The sequence below is a fragment of the Dreissena polymorpha genome, chromosome 6 (genome assembly GCF_020536995.1).
Source record: "Dreissena polymorpha isolate Duluth1 chromosome 6, UMN_Dpol_1.0, whole genome shotgun sequence".
Taxonomy (NCBI): Eukaryota; Metazoa; Mollusca; class Bivalvia; order Myida; family Dreissenidae; genus Dreissena; species Dreissena polymorpha.
The window spans coordinates 41,878,531-41,895,952 of record NC_068360.1 but is presented as its reverse complement, the minus strand read 5'-3'; the positions used below and the strand labels follow the sequence as shown (position 1 = coordinate 41,895,952).

Sequence of the window (17,422 nt, the reverse complement as noted above, 5' to 3'; positions counted from 1 at the left end):
TTATTGAGATAGTGTGATTTAGACTCATTTTCTTCACTACTTGGTATCTTTCAAAATTTGGGACCCATTCTTTTTCAAGGTGCCTAGGTGGACTCATTAATTTTGGCCTGGGACTCATTGGTCTAAAATCTGCGAGTTCAGGGACCCATAGATAGTAAATTCTAGATTATTTCCTGTTAAACACGTATTTTATACGTTATATAAGCAATCTTCGTAGTTTCACAAATTTAAACGACAACAACAGAACTCTCCAAATTATTCAATCGTTTTGCGTTGCAACGCTTTATAATTTTTAGGTTTTTAAATCGTCAAAAGATGCATATAATGGCTTTATTAGACCATGGCAAATGTTCAGTAATACTGTTTCCTCACAAATATCATAACTAAACCGAAAATTTGCGAATCTGAAACAACTTGTTTCAATTTTGTCAATTAACCAAACCGTGAAAAGATCCTTTTAAGTTGAAAAACGAGCAAACTATAATTTGTAACAGAGGATGATAAAAATCTTAAATCCACAACTTCATATCACAAGGAAAAATGCCTTCATGTTTGAATGTTGTATGTTGTAGCACGTGGGATGGGTGGGCATACCACAAACTTACCATTTCGAAATCCTTTTGCTTCAAACAGCGGGAATAGGACGTTTGTTGTCAAAATAATTATGGTGTCAACATGTAATGCCAACAGATCACCTTTGACTAAATATATACCGCGTCCCTCAGAATTTAGCCAGCTAGCAATCACTTTCCCACCAACATCAGCCTCTTTATTTGGTGCATTCACTGTTATGTCCACAGAAAACAAATTTCCATCACTTACTTTTTGTAATTCATTATTTATAAAATGAACTTTTGACACAGGTACATTAAACAATGTTTCTAGCTGTATGTACATATTTCTCCATGTGGACATCAGTTCTCTTACACTTTTCTTTGTCCCCTTCAAACTCAGAAGTTTTGCCTGTTTTTCAAGGCTAACCACAGTAACAGAAAGTGCCTTTGAAAGGTCAATCAAGTGAGTATCAAGTTCGTGACATTTCACCAGTAATTCAGTTTCATTCAAACTGACCTGTACACAATGCATATAGATTGCATTTCTGTCCAGATCATCAAGGACATCATGGGTTGCTACAAATTTTGTTGTAAAACCACTTGTGCAACATGGAATCAGCTTGGCAACATTATACCATTTTTCAATGTATGCATGGATATATTCAATTTCTGACTGTGTATAGACCATTTCAACAATTGCACACTCTATTGTTTGTGGTAAATTTAGCAAATCATTTATGACATTGCTATATAAATAACACATTTGTGATTTAATGTCAACATACAACAAAACAGATTCTCCACATAAATGTTGCAAGAAGACCATAACATTTTGGTTTAATTTACCGGTATCATTTACAAGCAATAACTTGAAGGCTAAAGTACTTTGGAACTGTACTGGTTTTGAGTAAATATTGTTTGTCACAAATTTTTTGATAATTTTTTTTAAATCATTCTTTTCTTTTGTACTAATAATGCGTGCGTCATCAGTATTATCCTTGTTCTCCACAACAATTATATTCTCCGATTTAAGATACTCCACAATATTAAAATGAGATAAAACTGACCATGGCATTTCAACTCCAACATCAGTCAATGTAAACATGGCACCTGAAATAAAGAGAAAAAGCAAACATATTCAAACATGGGTTAAAATGAAATAAAAGAAAGTATATAAATTGTTTGTCATAGAAAAAGAGCAGCATATAGCCCAACCAATGTGAATAATGTGATTAATGTAAATAAAGTCAGTATCACATTAACCATGAACTCTAACAAATGAGCCAGGTTCATATAAAGCGCTCAGCTGAGAAGAGATTTAGATGAAGATCATTATAATGCTGGGACAGGTTTGAGCATAATTGTGCATTTGAAAAGGTTGTTTAGAGCTCTTCTTTGAGTAATTGTTAAAAGATTCATATACGTGCAACTTGGGTAATGAAAAGTCATCAATGGTTCAAATTCAATAAAAAATACTGATTTTTCTCAAGATTGCATGATGAGTCATTACAAACTATGCACAGTTTTGTACCGAGCTTATAATGACCATTCTTTGGTATCTGGTTCAAGGTTGCTTATATTTTATATGTAATTTGTATAAACACAGAACTGTGAACAATTAGTGAAGATAGGTTCGAACATTAGGTTCGTACAATAAAAACTTAATTTTTTTATATTTAATTAAGACACAAAAGGCAATAACTCCAGTGAGTCATCATTCTTGACTTGATAGTGTTTTTATTAAAGTCCTATGGTTTCTAAAAACTGGGCAAATGAAGTGATAATTGGATGACAAGTAAAATCTCTTTCTTAAATAATGTCTTAGATCTTTGGACAAAGAGGAATAAAACTGATGGGGCCATGTAAGTGCCTTGTTTGAAATTAACATTAAAAATAGTATTATGGACACAGACAAGCTTTGCAAGATTGGTGAACTTTGAATGACCAGAGGGCAAAGGCAGTAGCTTGTTCAACTGAGAAAAGAAGGATCAGTTCATTCATAAATTGGCTTTTATGATGTTTGCATTGTAATGGCGGCCATGTTTTTCAATTTATGGGAACCATTTTCCAACACAGCCGAGACATCATCAGAACAAAATTAATGTTCTCAGCAAGACGTACGAAAGACAAAAGGTGATTACAAAAGCTCACCATCAGCATGGTGTTAAAAGAGCTAATACAAGAGGGTCAAGGCCCTAGTTTGCTCAATTGAGACCCAAAGACGCTGAACTGTGCTTATTAGCTTAAGTGATGTTTTGATAACCATTTTAGAACTAAGCCAAAATATCATCAAAGTATATTCTGAAAAAGTTCCAAGAAGATTTAACAAACAATTAAATTCCCAAATAAATTCCCAGGCTTTTGAGTTTAATTAACTCAGTGACCTAGTTTTGATACCATGTCTCCCAGTTTCAAACTCGGGCTTAGATATCATAGACAAAAGTTTGATGCACGTTTCATAACGATTGAGCAAACAATGTGGCTCTCATTCATGCATTTCCATTAGAAAGTTTGATCAAAACCATCATATTCAGCGAGGAGTCAGCCAATAATTATGCAGAATTATCGCACTTTATGATCGAACCAATATACACATGTATTGGTTCAAACCGGAAGTGACATCGTCGTTCATGACTTGCTTGGAGTTAATAACAAAAGAATAGTATCAGCTATTGTCATTGTAAAGTTTGACATAAGAGTACCTTTTTTTCTTATTACAAACAATGGACAACGTATCTAAATAGATTTCATTATCATATTATTATTAAATCCAGAAAATTATTAATGACACATATTGAAAAGTAATAATTATAACCAGAAACTGATTGATGAACAAATGCAGGACCTAATAATCGGTTCAACCTTTATAACACTTTAACAATGAAGTCACAATAAATAATGTTGATTTGAAATAATATATTCTTATGTTAATGGTCTAGTCATCTAAAACTGAATAATTGAGAATACATGTGTATTTATATAATTTCTTATGCTTTTATCCTGACATGGCCATTTTGTTGACAACTGATGTTGTCCCTGCACACAATTTTTCATTTATGGTAAATTGATCACGTAGCTGTCACCATTAACTTCGCAGGTGAGTATTACATCATTTCTGCTATCAATAATTTGTTAAAATAATTAGTCTTGTTTTGATTTCATATAAATACGACACAATTTTATTATTGTTTTAAACTCTCCACAAGTCCAGATATTGTTTACCTGACTACTTTTGTTATGGACAAAACTTGGTGAATTAGTAAAAAGCACCAATAAACAGTGTCAGATTAAGTCATTTTAAATTGAAGTTGCCCTGGGTGTACGCAGTGGTGAACAACTATGTTATCCAGGAAAATAGAGGCCGACAATGCCAAACGTAATACAGAAATTACAGATTATCAAAATCATTGTTTTTAAGCTCTATATCAGTTTTTTTTAAATCATTTCAATGTTAGCATATGGTTTTCCTTTATACAATATGTTTTTTTAAGTCTGAACATGTCTGTTGATCTTTAACACAATACAATTTTTAAGTTAACAAATGAAAACCGTTACTCTATTCTGTATTACAATGACCATGAACTTCACTGTAACTCAATATATTTCAAACGACAGGGTCAAAGCCAAAATACTTTATAAACAGTTAATTTTGCATTGTAGTTCTTAGCTCATTAATTCATAAAGTGTTGCCATGTTGTGTTTTCATTTACAGACCCATACATATAAACCTTACTGTATCATAACTGTATACATAATGCATCTCTAATGTGCATATAATACATCAGATAATCCAATAGAATTAAAATATAAATTCAAAAGAATTATTCTCGCTATTTTTTACAATGAAAGTGTTAAAGAATTTCATAAACACTAACATACACCATTTTTCAGAAGTGTTAAGTGTACAGTGCATTATGGCACAGCGGTTTCATGTGGCACTGTTCAGATCTAATTATGACAATCTATGCCCAAACTGCAATCAAATGCTAGGTCTTCATTTAAGTTATCTACACACATTATTTGAATGCAATATACCTCCAATTTTATTGAGAGCAAACCATTATTCTATTTGTATCACTGACCTTGATCTAACGAGCACCAAATTAGATCCTGTGCTAGGCCTTAATTCTAGCTCACTACATATTTTAGGTTTCCTCAAGATTTGCTTTTAACCTAAAGAAAACATTAAATAATATGCCCAAATAAGAATAATTTTAGGACCATAATTTAAAAGTGATTCATGCAATTGTGGTGGTTATCAATCTTGGTGGAGAATAATGCCCACAAATACTAACACAAGGTACCTTTATCTGAGTTAGCAAGCAGACAAGGTGAATTTGGCTTTCTTAAATTTAATTCAAGGACCATAATTTGGAAGTTTAATGTGATCTGGCCGGTTCTTGCATGTGATCGAGGTACAAAATTATTATCAAGTTTCATGATGATACCATTTAAACTGTTTTAGTCATTGAGTGGACATCATTCTCCTGGATGCCACCCCAAGTCTGCCCATTGGATGGGTCCCCTTTAAAAAAATAGCTACAGACACAAAGCACATCTTGCTCTAGTGAGCTGAAAATCAACAGCATTTTATATTTCTAAATTCTTCTTTTTAATTTAAATGTTTTCATGTTAATCTAGCGTTGTCATTGTACATTTACGCGTACTGATACAATTTATATAAATATAACAACCAATATACTTTACCAATAGTTGAATTATGAGACCCCTTGTGGGTAAAATGTTTTTCCATGTTGTTGTTTTTTGTTGATACCCAAAACAAAGGTGATCTCTTTCCAGGATAAAGCTGCTATAAGCTTTTTTTCAGGGACATCTCCTGAAAACAGATTATTAATTTAAAACAGTCTAAGAATTTCAATCACCATATCAGTTTTGACTATGTTTTGATCCTTATTAGCCTTCATTAACAGAGATGTAAATTTATTATATTTTGCTGTGTTTTTTAGCCTTTACAAAACTCAGTGGTTAAAGCTTAATAATGAGTGATGATAACTGTTGCATTAACCTGTCAGACTGCTCTTCATTGGTTCGCGTCAATCTTTAACATTGGCCATTATTTTTTTGCAATATTGAAGATAGCAACTTGATATTTGGCATGCACGTGTTTCTCATGGAGCTGCACATTTTGAGTGGTGAAAGGTCAAGGTCATCCTTCAAGGTCAAAAATCAAATTTTGCAATATTGAAGATTGCAACTTGATATTTGGCATGCATGTGTATTTCATGGAGCTGCACATTTTGAGTGGTGAAAGGTCAAGATCATCCTTCAAGGTCAAAGGTCAAGGTCAAATATATGGGGGGACATAGTGTTTCAAAAACACATCATGTTTCTTATGTTTTTTTTCTGGTGTAACACTCTAGAGTGTTAACAAGATTTTACTTTAGCCATATAAGGAAAAATGCCCCGCCCCCTGGCAGCCATGATTTTCAACCATACGGCATCATTTTTTAACTCATCCAAGATCTTATCGGGATGAAACTTCTGACCAAGCTTCATGGAGATCGGACAGTAAATGTTGCCTCTAGAGTGCAAACAAGATTTTACTATAGCCATATAAGGAAAAATGCCGCGCCCCTTGGAAGTCATTTTTTTCAAGCAAACATAATTATTTTTGAACTCATCCAAGATATCATTGAGACCAAGCTTCTGACCAAATTTCATGAAGATTGGACAATAAATGTGGCCTCTAGAGTGTTAACAAGATTTTACAATAGCCATATAAGGAAAAATGCCCCGCCCTTGGCAGCCATGTTTTTCAAGCAAACATAATTATTTTTAATTCATCCAAGATATCATTGAGACCAATCTTCTGACCAAATTTCATGAAGATTAGACAATAAATTTGGCCTCTAGAGTGTTAACAAGGTTTTACTAAAGCCATATATAGCCATATAAGAAAAAATGCCCCGCCCCTAGTGGCCATGTTTTTAAAGCAGCCAAAACCCTTTTCAAACTTATCCAAGATATCATTGGGACAAATCTTCTGACCAAGTTTCATGATGATCGGAAAATAAATGTGACCTCTGGAGTGTTCAAAAAGTTTTACTATAGCCATATAAGGAAAAATGCCCCACCCCCAATGTGGTCATGTTTTTCAACTAAGCTGCATAATGTTTGAACTTGCCCAAGATATTATTGGGATAAATCTTCTGACCAAGTTTCATGAAGATCAAACTATAATTGTGGCCTCTAGAGTGTTAACAAGATTTTACTATAGCCATATAAGGAAAAATGCCCCGCCCCTTGGCAGCCATGATTTTCAAGCAAACGTAACCATTTTTGAACTCATCCATGATATCAATTAGACAAATCTTCTGACCACATTTCATAAAGATTGGAAATAAATGTGGCCTCTAGTGTGTTAACAAGGTTTTACTTTTGCCATATAAGGAAATATGCCCCGCCCCCTGGCGGCCATGTTTCTCAACAAAAGGGCATCATTTCTGAACTCGTCCAAGATATTATTGGGATGAATCTTCTGACCAAGTTTCATGAAGATTGGACAATAAATGTGGCCTTTAGAGTGTTAACAAGATTTTACTATAGCCATAGATAGCCAAATAAGGTAAAATGCCCCGCCCCTTGGCAGCCATGTTTTTCAGGCAAAGGTTACCATTTTCAAACTCATCCAAGATATCATTGAGACCAATCTTCTGACCAAATTTCATGAAGATTAGACAATAAATTTGGCCTCTAGAGTGTTAACAAGGTTTTACTAAAGCCATATATAGCCATATAAGAAAAAATGCCCCGCCCCTAGTGGCCATGTTTTTAAAGCAACCAAAACCATTTTCAAACTTATCCAAGATATCATTGGGACAAATCTTCTGACCAAGTTTCATGATGATCGGAAAATAAATGTGACCTCTGGAGTGTTTAAAAAGTTTTACTATAGCCATATAAGGAAACATGCCCCACCCCCAATGTGGTCATGTTTTTCAACTAAGCGGCATAATGTTTGAACTTGCCCAAGATATTATTGGGATAAATCTTCTGACCAAGTTTCATGAAGATCAAACTATAATTGTGGCCTCTAGAGTGTTAACAAGATTTTACTATAGCCATATAAGGAAAAATGCCCCGCCCCTTGGCAGCCATGATTTTCAAGCAAACGTAACCATTTTTGAACTCATCCATGATATCAATTAGACAAATCTTCTGACCACATTTCATAAAGATTGGAAATAAATGTGGCCTCTAGTGTGTTAACAAGGTTTTACTTTTGCAATATAAGGAAATATGCCCCGCCCCCTGGCGGCCATGTTTCTCAACAAAAGGGCATCATTTCTGAACTCGTCCAAGATATTATTGGGATGAATCTTCTGACCAAGTTTCATGAAGATTGGACAATAAATGTGGCCTTTAGAGTGTTAACAAGATTTTACGATAGCCATATATAGCCAAATAAGGAAAAATGCCCCGCCCCTTGGCAGCCATGTTTTTCAGGCAAAGGTTACCATTTTCAAACTCATCCAAGATATCATTGGGGCAAATCTTCTGACCAAGTTTCATGATGATCGGAAAATAAATGTGGCCTCTAGAGTGTTAACAAGGTTTTACTATAGCCATATAAGCAAAAATGCCCCGCCCCTTGGCAGCCATGTTTTTCAAGCAAACGGAACCATTTTGGAACTCATCCAAGATATCATTGAGACCAATCTTCTTACTAAACTTCATGAAGATTGGACAATAAATGTGGCCTAAAGAGTGTTAACAAGGTTTTACTACAGCCATATAAGGAAAAATGCCCCGCCCCCATGGCGGCCATTTTTTTCAACCAACCGGCATTGTTTTCAAACTCGTCCAAGAAATTATTGAGATGATTCTTCTGACAAAGTTTTATGAAGATCAGACAATAAATGTGGCCTCTTGGTTGTTAACAAGATTTTACTATAGCCATATATAGCCATATAAGGAAAAATGCCCCGCCCCTTGGCAGCAATGTTTTTCAAGCAAACGTAACCATTTTCAAACTCATCCAAGATATCATTGAGACCAATCTTCTGAACAAATTTTATGAAGATTTGACGATAAATGTGGCCTCTAGAGAGTGAACAAGGCAAATGTTGACGGCGCAGACGGACGGCGGACAAAACGCAATCACAAAAGCTCGGTGAGCTAAAAAAATCTCCCTTATTTTTCAAAGTGAGGGAGGTATTTCCCTCGTACTTTTGATTTCTAGAATGTACACATTCTCATGTATTTAGTGTATATCCTTTGTCTTGACAACAGTGCACAAAATGATGCTGCACATGTACATATGTCATCAGCATTGAAAGGGTGGGTGAACACTGTATTGACTTTTACTGTTAAAATCTTTGTAGCCCAGTGAATATTGAGCTTCATTTTAACAAAATTATAATGCAAATAATTTTGAATTGATATCTCATCTAAATTAATTAAAAATCACACTGTATCTTTATTGTTATGATCTTTATGATAAGTAATAACCGGGTTTTTTTTCCAGGTTATATGTCACACCTGAATGTATGATGCATCCACAATTTTTTACCTTTTTCGCGATTTTTCCACATATAAGGCGCATCAGCGTATACAACACATATATTCTATGATGAACTATTCCCAAGTATGTATTCAAAATGTTTCTCAATGAAAATTTGAATCCTCTTATATATAATGCTTGATTTAAGATCAAATGTATGAATGTAACGTTAAATGTTTTAACCAGTCAATCATTGAGAAGTCGAATCAGCCGCAAGTTAAACCCTCTCGAAATACGTCAAGTGTGCATCTTCGGTGATTGTTTAATCAATTTTGATTGGGATTTTTTTGTATTTTTTCGAATATTGGGATGGGTCCGATTCATTTTGGGAAAGGTACGTAACATTGGGAACGGGTTAGTTTACCGGACCCGTCTAAAGAAGGAAAAAAATCACTGTCTAAGAATATCATTATGAAAGACATTATCAAAGTTACTTTGCCAACAAGCTGTTTTATTGCAAAAAATTGATCTTTTAACTTTTAAGTGTGACCTTTGATAAATGGAGAATTATTTTTTTAACAGGATTTTTTTCGGTGTCTTAAGATGGAATACATTTGGATAGACATTTAAAAATCCACTGATATATGGCAAAGTTACGGCAGGAATAGGAATTATCTCCCTTTAAAGTTTGTTACTTCCCTTTGATTTGTTTTTTTGACCTTTGACCATAAAAGATGACCTTGAGAAGTTGATCTTGATCTTTCACCACTCAAAATGTGCAGCTCCATGAGATACACATGCATGCCAAATATCAAGTTGCTATCTTCAATATTGCAAAAGTTATGGCCAATGTTAAAGTTTTCGGACAGACGGACAGATGCACAGACAGACAGACTGACGGACAGTTCAACGGCTATATGCCATCATACCGGGGGCATAAAAACAACAACACATTCCATACAAAGGTTAATTACAACAGGAAGAACCCTCAAACAACTAACGTTGGTGTAAAAACATTTAAATTTAAACATTCTGCAACTCTTATCTAAAATCTTATCTAGTATCTAAAAATCGTTTCACAATGTCATCCTTTTTCATTTTACGGATGATCACGAGTCAGGATAGGATTCATTTGATTTGCATTGGTTTGCATAAAATCTGCAGATGCTGTCATCCTATCCCGAAATTCAACTGTGTTTACAAACCCCTTGTGGACCACGTCTTCGTCATCTTCAGCAGTGAAGTAAATGAATTTGGCCTTAAATGATATGTTCATACTTGTAAAATTATTTAATATTCAAACTTTTTTATGAACGACACAAACGTCATGTTTTCTATGCTGCCTGAAGCATGATCCCACTTTCCCTTGTAAACATTGGGATATTGTTGGCGGAAATTCTAATGGAATATATTGTTTCACAAAAATAAAAATAAGCATTTTGAATCTTTTTATATCAATGTTACCAGATCAAATCAAGCGGTGAAATTTTGGCTATTGCTATAAGCAATACTGATTTATTAAAGGGTTTACTTTAATTTATAAAGTATTTGTTAATTTTGAGCATTTACAGATCTTCAAAATTGTGTACACCTTAAAGGGGCCTTTTCACAGATTTTGGCATTTTTTAACTTATTCATTAAATGCTTTATATCGATAAATGTAAACATTGGATCGTAAAAGCTCCAGTAAAAAATCAAGAATAAAATTAAAAAAAGGAAAAGAACATTGCCCGGACCAGGTTTCGAACCAGTGACCCCTGGAGTCCTGCCAGAGTCCTGAAGTAAAAACGCTTTAGCCTACTGAGCTATTCCGCCGAGTACATATTCTGAACGTATTTTATACCTTATATAAGCAATCTCCGTAGTTTCACAAAATTTAACGACAAAAACAGAACTCTCCAAATTATTCAATCGTTTCGCGTTGCAACGCTTTATAATTTTTAGGTTTTAAAATCGTCAAAAGATGCATATAATGGCTATATTAGACCATGGTAAATGTTCAGTATTACTGTTTCCTCACAAATATCATAACTAAGACGAAAATATGCGAATCTGAAACAACTTTTTTCAATTTTGTCAATTTACCAAAGCGTGAAAAGATCCCTTTAAAATATGAAAGTCAGGGGCGTAGCTGCTATTAGGCACAGCTGGCCCGGGCCTATATTTTTTTTTGAAACATGAAAAAAATAAAAGTGCTTCAATTTCGTAAAAAGCATTAAAATGTTGACCGTGAGGGGGTTAGGTATAAAAAATCTGCATTTCATATTGACATAATCCTCAGACAATGGATTCTGGTTGTGTTCAAAGGACATATCTTCCAATTCTCAACTCTACTTCTTTCTATGTGCATTGATTCTAGCTTGCTTCTTTTCACGTGACTTGCTTGCTGTTACAAGTTTACATAGATCTACATGCAGATCTACTTGTCTCCCTTTCAACACTACAGTAATTTGTTATCGATTATTGTTGGATTTTTAAGAAACATTCCAAATGATGTTTATCACTGCGGAAATTTAAAATGGAGCACTTGCCCAGTATCACAATCCATTGACTGAATCTGGGTCGGTTCGGTCCCTTGATGCCGAACAAAAACAAAATTTAGTTCCCTGACATTGAGATAAAACAGTAAAATATCAAAGAAAAAGAGGCCAAAGTCTTAAATTTTCTTATCTTATTATTTGTCTGCTTTAAATCTCACCACAGGCGTTATAGGATTAAAAAAATTTATGTGGAAGGACCCCTGGACCCCCCTTTTTTATGTATCCAGTGATATTTTTTTTGCTAAAAATTACCGCCGGTTTTCGGCTGCTTCCCAATCGCAAAAATCTACGTTTTTTGGCGAAAAGCTCACCAAAATTTCCCAAAAAAGCCCAATTTCCCCCCCAAAAATATTTTTTTTTTAAGAAAGAAGTCTCTGATGACTTATGATTTCTTAACTCTAGATCTCAACTTTTTATTTAAACATCTTGCAAAATATATAACTTTAATTAAGTCTTTTTTGTTGATAAATAATTCCCAATTTTGCCACTTTTATCAATTAACACAATCCCAATTTGACCAGACTCCTTTTCCCAAAATGGCTAGAAAAATAAATGAACATGCACTTAAGAACAATTTTAATTCTGTTACTTATAATCATATTTACAATGCTTAATTTTCCCCAATTTCATGGTTTATCGTGCTATTTTTGCCAATTTCATGGTTAATCGCGCTAATTTTCCCAATTCAAATGGCACAGGCTGTAACAAATAAAAACAAAAAAAATCACTGATATCATATCCGGGCCTACAGCTCAAAAAATGCTAGCTACGCCCTAGTTCTGGCTACCATAACTTTAAATGTCGCTTTTATGATTTTTGACTGGCGCAACTTTATAGTTATGGACCAACCCCATTAGGAAAGTCAACCAGAAATTCCCGAAAAGTTGACAGTTAACAAAGACCCGTCCAAAACAGCTTTTAAATGCAGTTGTTGGCCCAAATCAACCACTTGATCGGAAAGATTGACATTTTTCACATTTAACTGATATATTCTTTCACAAAATACTATCTTAAACATTTAAAATGTATCTATTCTGCTCTTACATATCCAGAAAAACAGCGATGTGACAGACTTTCTTGAAATGCGAATCTCCCGAGATTTCACGGTCATATGACGTTATTTCTATTTTTAGTAACAAACCATGTGCTCAAGTGTTTTCAAATTCAGAATGACATTTCCCGGTATTTTAATTATTCAGGCTTATTTTGTAAACAAATTGTAGTGTCAATACAAAGTCAAAGTAAATATCATATAAAACTACCAGATTCACAATGAAATCAGTCTTATAATCCACCAGACCTAAGTTGTTAATCACAAATAATGAATTTCAGAAAACGAAAGTAACGTTTACAATTTCAGCATAAAATGTCAAGGTCGATCCGAAAGTATCCAAATGAAAACTTGTCACGTGACAAAGTGACAATGGCGTCCAAATTGTGAATTTCAGACGGATGAGAGTTATTTTCATCTATTGTAAGATGCATTTGAAACATTTGAACCTTAAAATATTCCTCGATGCAGTAATTTATATTCATTCACCAATATATGTAGAAATGTATCCAAGAAAATGAGCTTTCTATGATTTATAGTGTGACATAAATATGTTACGACTCTGGTTCACTTTCGATACCGGGTTGGCTTCAGCGTACAGGTATGTCAATACTATATAAACTGTACGCTGAAGTTTCTTTAACTAGCTACGCCCCTGAAATTATTAGGATATTGTTCTCCAACCCTCAAATACATGATGCTAGTTAGAGATAAGCTGTAAAAATGGCTAAAAAATAACAACATTAAGAACATGCTCAATGCTCAAAGTTTTAAATACAAGCTGCATTGAATATCATATAGGCATATGTTAAAAGAACTAGAAGCCATCAACCGATATTGGCCTGAATTGCATATTGTAATGTTGCAAAAACGCTAGTACAATTTATATAAAATAAGCATACGTAAGTTATAATGTATAACGAAGGAAATAACTAAAAGCACCACCAATTTATAAAGAATTCTTTTCAATTAATATAGCTTGTTATCGAAAACGAAAGTAGCCTTCTAAATTATCAGGTTCATAAAAATAAATTTGTGGAGCAAAAGCGGAAAGTGGCGTTTTCAAAATCGAAAAATCTGAAGAAAGTAAATAATACACTACAATTATTCAAAACATTGAGATAATTTATTACACCAACGAAAATATTTACCACTTAATAAAATGCACTTTCGATTTCATCTCCTCCTTCCATTATCTTGCGGTTCGTGGTGGTTGATTACGCGTTAATGACGTCTTAGGTTAAACTTCACCATTCGAAGACTGGTACCTGGCTGCGAAAATAACCAACATATTTGCTAAAGACATCTAATGAATACTACCAATTTTGTTTGTTCCCATCAACCCTGACACATATTTTATGATACCATTAATAACATTAAAATATTTAAAAAGTCAATCATCTTTTAGTCGTCCTGTGTTGAAAAAAAAGAAAAAATGCCCAACAGTAAAACACTTTGTTCACACAGTCATACCACAAAATAATAATAATAATTTTAAAAAAAATCAACAATAACCGATTTAAAAAAGTCAATCTCAACCATATCCGTTTTATGGCGTCAAAACCTCACATATAACTCAGATTTTTTCACAAAACATTTCAGTGTCAGTAAGTGGGATGTTCCAATGAAACTGAGTTCGTGCAAGGCACATATTTAGACAAAGACACTTCAACCAGTACATAATTCTACTTACTATGATTGTTTACTGCCATGTCACAGACGAGGTCGGTGAATTCATTTAATGTTACTGGAATAACATCTGTTTCTATGCATCGAATGTGTCCATATTACGTACCACGGTAAATACACTATAACGTACCCGGGAATTTTAACGCTAAATCACTCGTTGTCGGCTTAAAAAATCATGTTTATATTTATGTCAATTTCCCATTTAATTGCCTCAATATGATCGAAACTCATATTCAAAAAGCATGTTGATGAAGTTTTTTAATAGAAGTTTAATTCGTTATGACAGTAATCGGTAGCGCGTTTTACGACATCGGATTTTGGGCGGAAATTAAACTCAGGTACAATCTAATATTGTCCGGGTACGTTTTAGTATATTTACCGTGCCCGGGGTACATGTAAGTATACTTAAATTTACCCGGGGTACATGTAAGTAGTACCCGAGCCGACAACGACCAATCGAGCGATAATAACTGTGTGTATAGCTTGGAAATTTTGATAGTTCAGGAATCCCTCCTTTGTTGATTTCTGTAAACCCAAACTGTCAGTTCTGCTGGATAGAATGGCTTGTATGATGCCCAGCTCTTGCCTTGGCAGAACAGCTTCTAAAACCGGAAAACCAACAAATATCTTAAAATTTGATCAATAATGCAGACAATTTATAAATGTCTTGTTTTTTGTTGATTTCAAATCTGGAAGATTATTTACGTAAGATTGTGGTACGAAAATCCAACGGTTTCGGATTTTGTGGTTTTAGGCCTAAACTAATTATAGTGATATGTAACCTTTCGGGATATCGGTTAAGTGCGAGCAGACGAGGTGTAAAAACGTTAAAAAATAAAGCTAAAAGACTAAAAAGTTAGATCGGAATATCTTTAAATTTTGTGAATAAATGTGTTTCTGGTGGATAACAACGACAACATACCAGAATATTGCTCATGATCACACGTAAAACTTCTTTCTGAGAGCGAATGGAAAATGCGTCACAAATTCTGACAAATAAACAGTAGGGTGTCGTTATTGAAATACCGCGAGAATACTTGAAGAATAGAGATGCCAACTATGATGTTTAAAACAAAAAAAAAATTAACAAGCGTTTGTGATTTGTCAGGATAATAATAACAATAAGATATCGAAAAGATCAAAGCAAATAAATTCAACAGAAATCTGAGATTCGGCAATATAGACGGGTTATTTTCACCTAAATTGTGTTTGGTAAAGACAGTCACTATATGTAGTGAACCAGTCTTCGGCTTATACCCACTGAAGAAGAGCATTCAGGGGAGATAATTGAGTAATGACTTAATTCTGGAACGCTTGCGAAGAAAAACAAATAATACGAGAATGTTAAGTGCAATTCGCTACACAATTATGATGTAATTGATATAATTTTTCCTGAGGTATGTATTTAAATGTGATTTAGCATATGTCAAAGTGTTTTTGATTTGTTCAAGGTCATAAATAGCATCGCGAAAATATATGTCGCGTGGCAAATATTTTTGAGTCGCATCCATATGTGGTATTCATATGTAATTTAATGTCTAAATTTCCATATATATTAACGGTCAACGCCCGCTTCGCGGGCTTTTGCCCGTATTAATATATAAATATGACTGTGATATAGAAACAATTGGAATCTGTGATATACTATTTGATTTGGAATGTTTCCATATTTGCAATAATATGTATTTAGTTAAACCTCATTTTTGGTAATGTTTTTCATTTTTGTTAACATTGGTTTAGTTGTCGGATTGAGACAAAACGCTAGGTTATTCACGTGTTTTCTTTCAATCAAACACCAAAGTATATGTGTGTAAGTTAGATCATATAACAACTTGATTTTTTTTTTTACGTACTTTTAATGGACCCCATTGGAAATAAGCTTTCAGATTAATGGGTTATCCATAGGTCAAATATGGCATTACAATTGATAACTAATTTTTATAACTGTTATAATATATATAGATTTGAATTTATTTAAATATTTATATATTATTTGCCAACTACAGCTGTCATAATAACAGTTGTGTAACTATGTTTTTATGCTTTTATGTATTGTGATATTGATATATGCGTTTGACCTAGAATGTTAAATAAATAAATAAATAAATAACCGAGCTTGGGAATCTTCACATCTTAACATGAATGAGTCTCTGGTGAATTATGGCAGTCCCTAGTATATGACTATCGAGCACCCCATTCACGGCCTTATTTTTGACGATGCTGCTTCAGCAGCTCGTCTAAGTTATCATACCATGAAAAAATTCTTCACAATGGCGAGCTATGTAACAGACCGAGCCAGTCCGATTGAGATAACTCGATTTTTCTAATCGGCATATCTCGCTGATTAGCATCATTCTATACATAGATGGTGACGTCACTACGTTATTGTCCTCTCTATACTAAGACGCATCACATTCCCCTGGTTTGGGGAATTATGCTTCCGCCAAAGTAGTTCTGCGTAGGATCGAAAATGTTAACAATGAAACGAAAGTCGTTTTTATTGTGTGTTTAAAACGGAACGTTGTTTAAATAAATGTTATTTAATTATGTTTAAATGTAATAATGAATCTCGATTATGACTGATAGCGATTATCAGAAGCGCGATTACCCGCCCTACTTTCGCTTTCGCTTTTCACTCGTAAAAGAAGTGCTACCCAAAATTCCTTTCGCGTTAGTACACAGGTCAGTAAGACCAGTGTGTACACAATGGATTAGCATTGATAACATTCTCCAGCAGAGTTGTCGTTCGTGCCTCAACATCGGTTCAACATACAACAATGGCCGCGCTGGTTCACACTAGTGTCAAAACTTTCTTACAGCATACATCGGCTTGTTTGGCTATTTAGAAACTGTCATTTAGGATTTATGAGTTATTTATTAACTAAATCTCCGCTAATGTCAACAATGGATTTAATTCGAAGGATATATTCGATGTGAATGCAGGACTTTCTGGATCTTGACAGCTTGACACGGCAAAACTGGTATTTTTAGTTATCAATTTAAGTCACATTTTGCTTTGTAAATTGTATTCGAGCATTTTGCGACTTATTGAATGACTATGATACCCGATATCAACATATCACATGGGATTTAAAGATCACCAAGCTGTCCTGAAAACATTGAT

At 34.0% G+C, this 17,422-nt stretch overlaps 1 protein-coding gene across 10 annotated transcripts in view; it reads right to left on the bottom strand.

Moving 5' to 3' along the window:
• LOC127834252 (uncharacterized) overlaps positions 1–13,842 on the bottom strand; it is a 71,245-nt gene extending 57,403 nt beyond the window's left edge. For all 10 annotated transcript variants that reach the window (XM_052359939.1, XM_052359946.1, XM_052359942.1 and 7 more), the window contains exons 1-3: positions 13,761–13,842; positions 5,262–5,391; positions 606–1,664 (exon numbers count right to left, since the gene is read on the bottom strand). In XM_052359939.1, the coding sequence (XP_052215899.1) occupies positions 606–1,664; positions 5,262–5,307 (1,105 nt within the window). In that variant the 5' untranslated portion in view covers positions 5,308–5,391; positions 13,761–13,842. The remainder of the gene's footprint in view (positions 1–605; positions 1,665–5,261; positions 5,392–13,760) is intronic.
• Between the last annotated feature and the right edge of the window lie 3,580 nt (positions 13,843–17,422).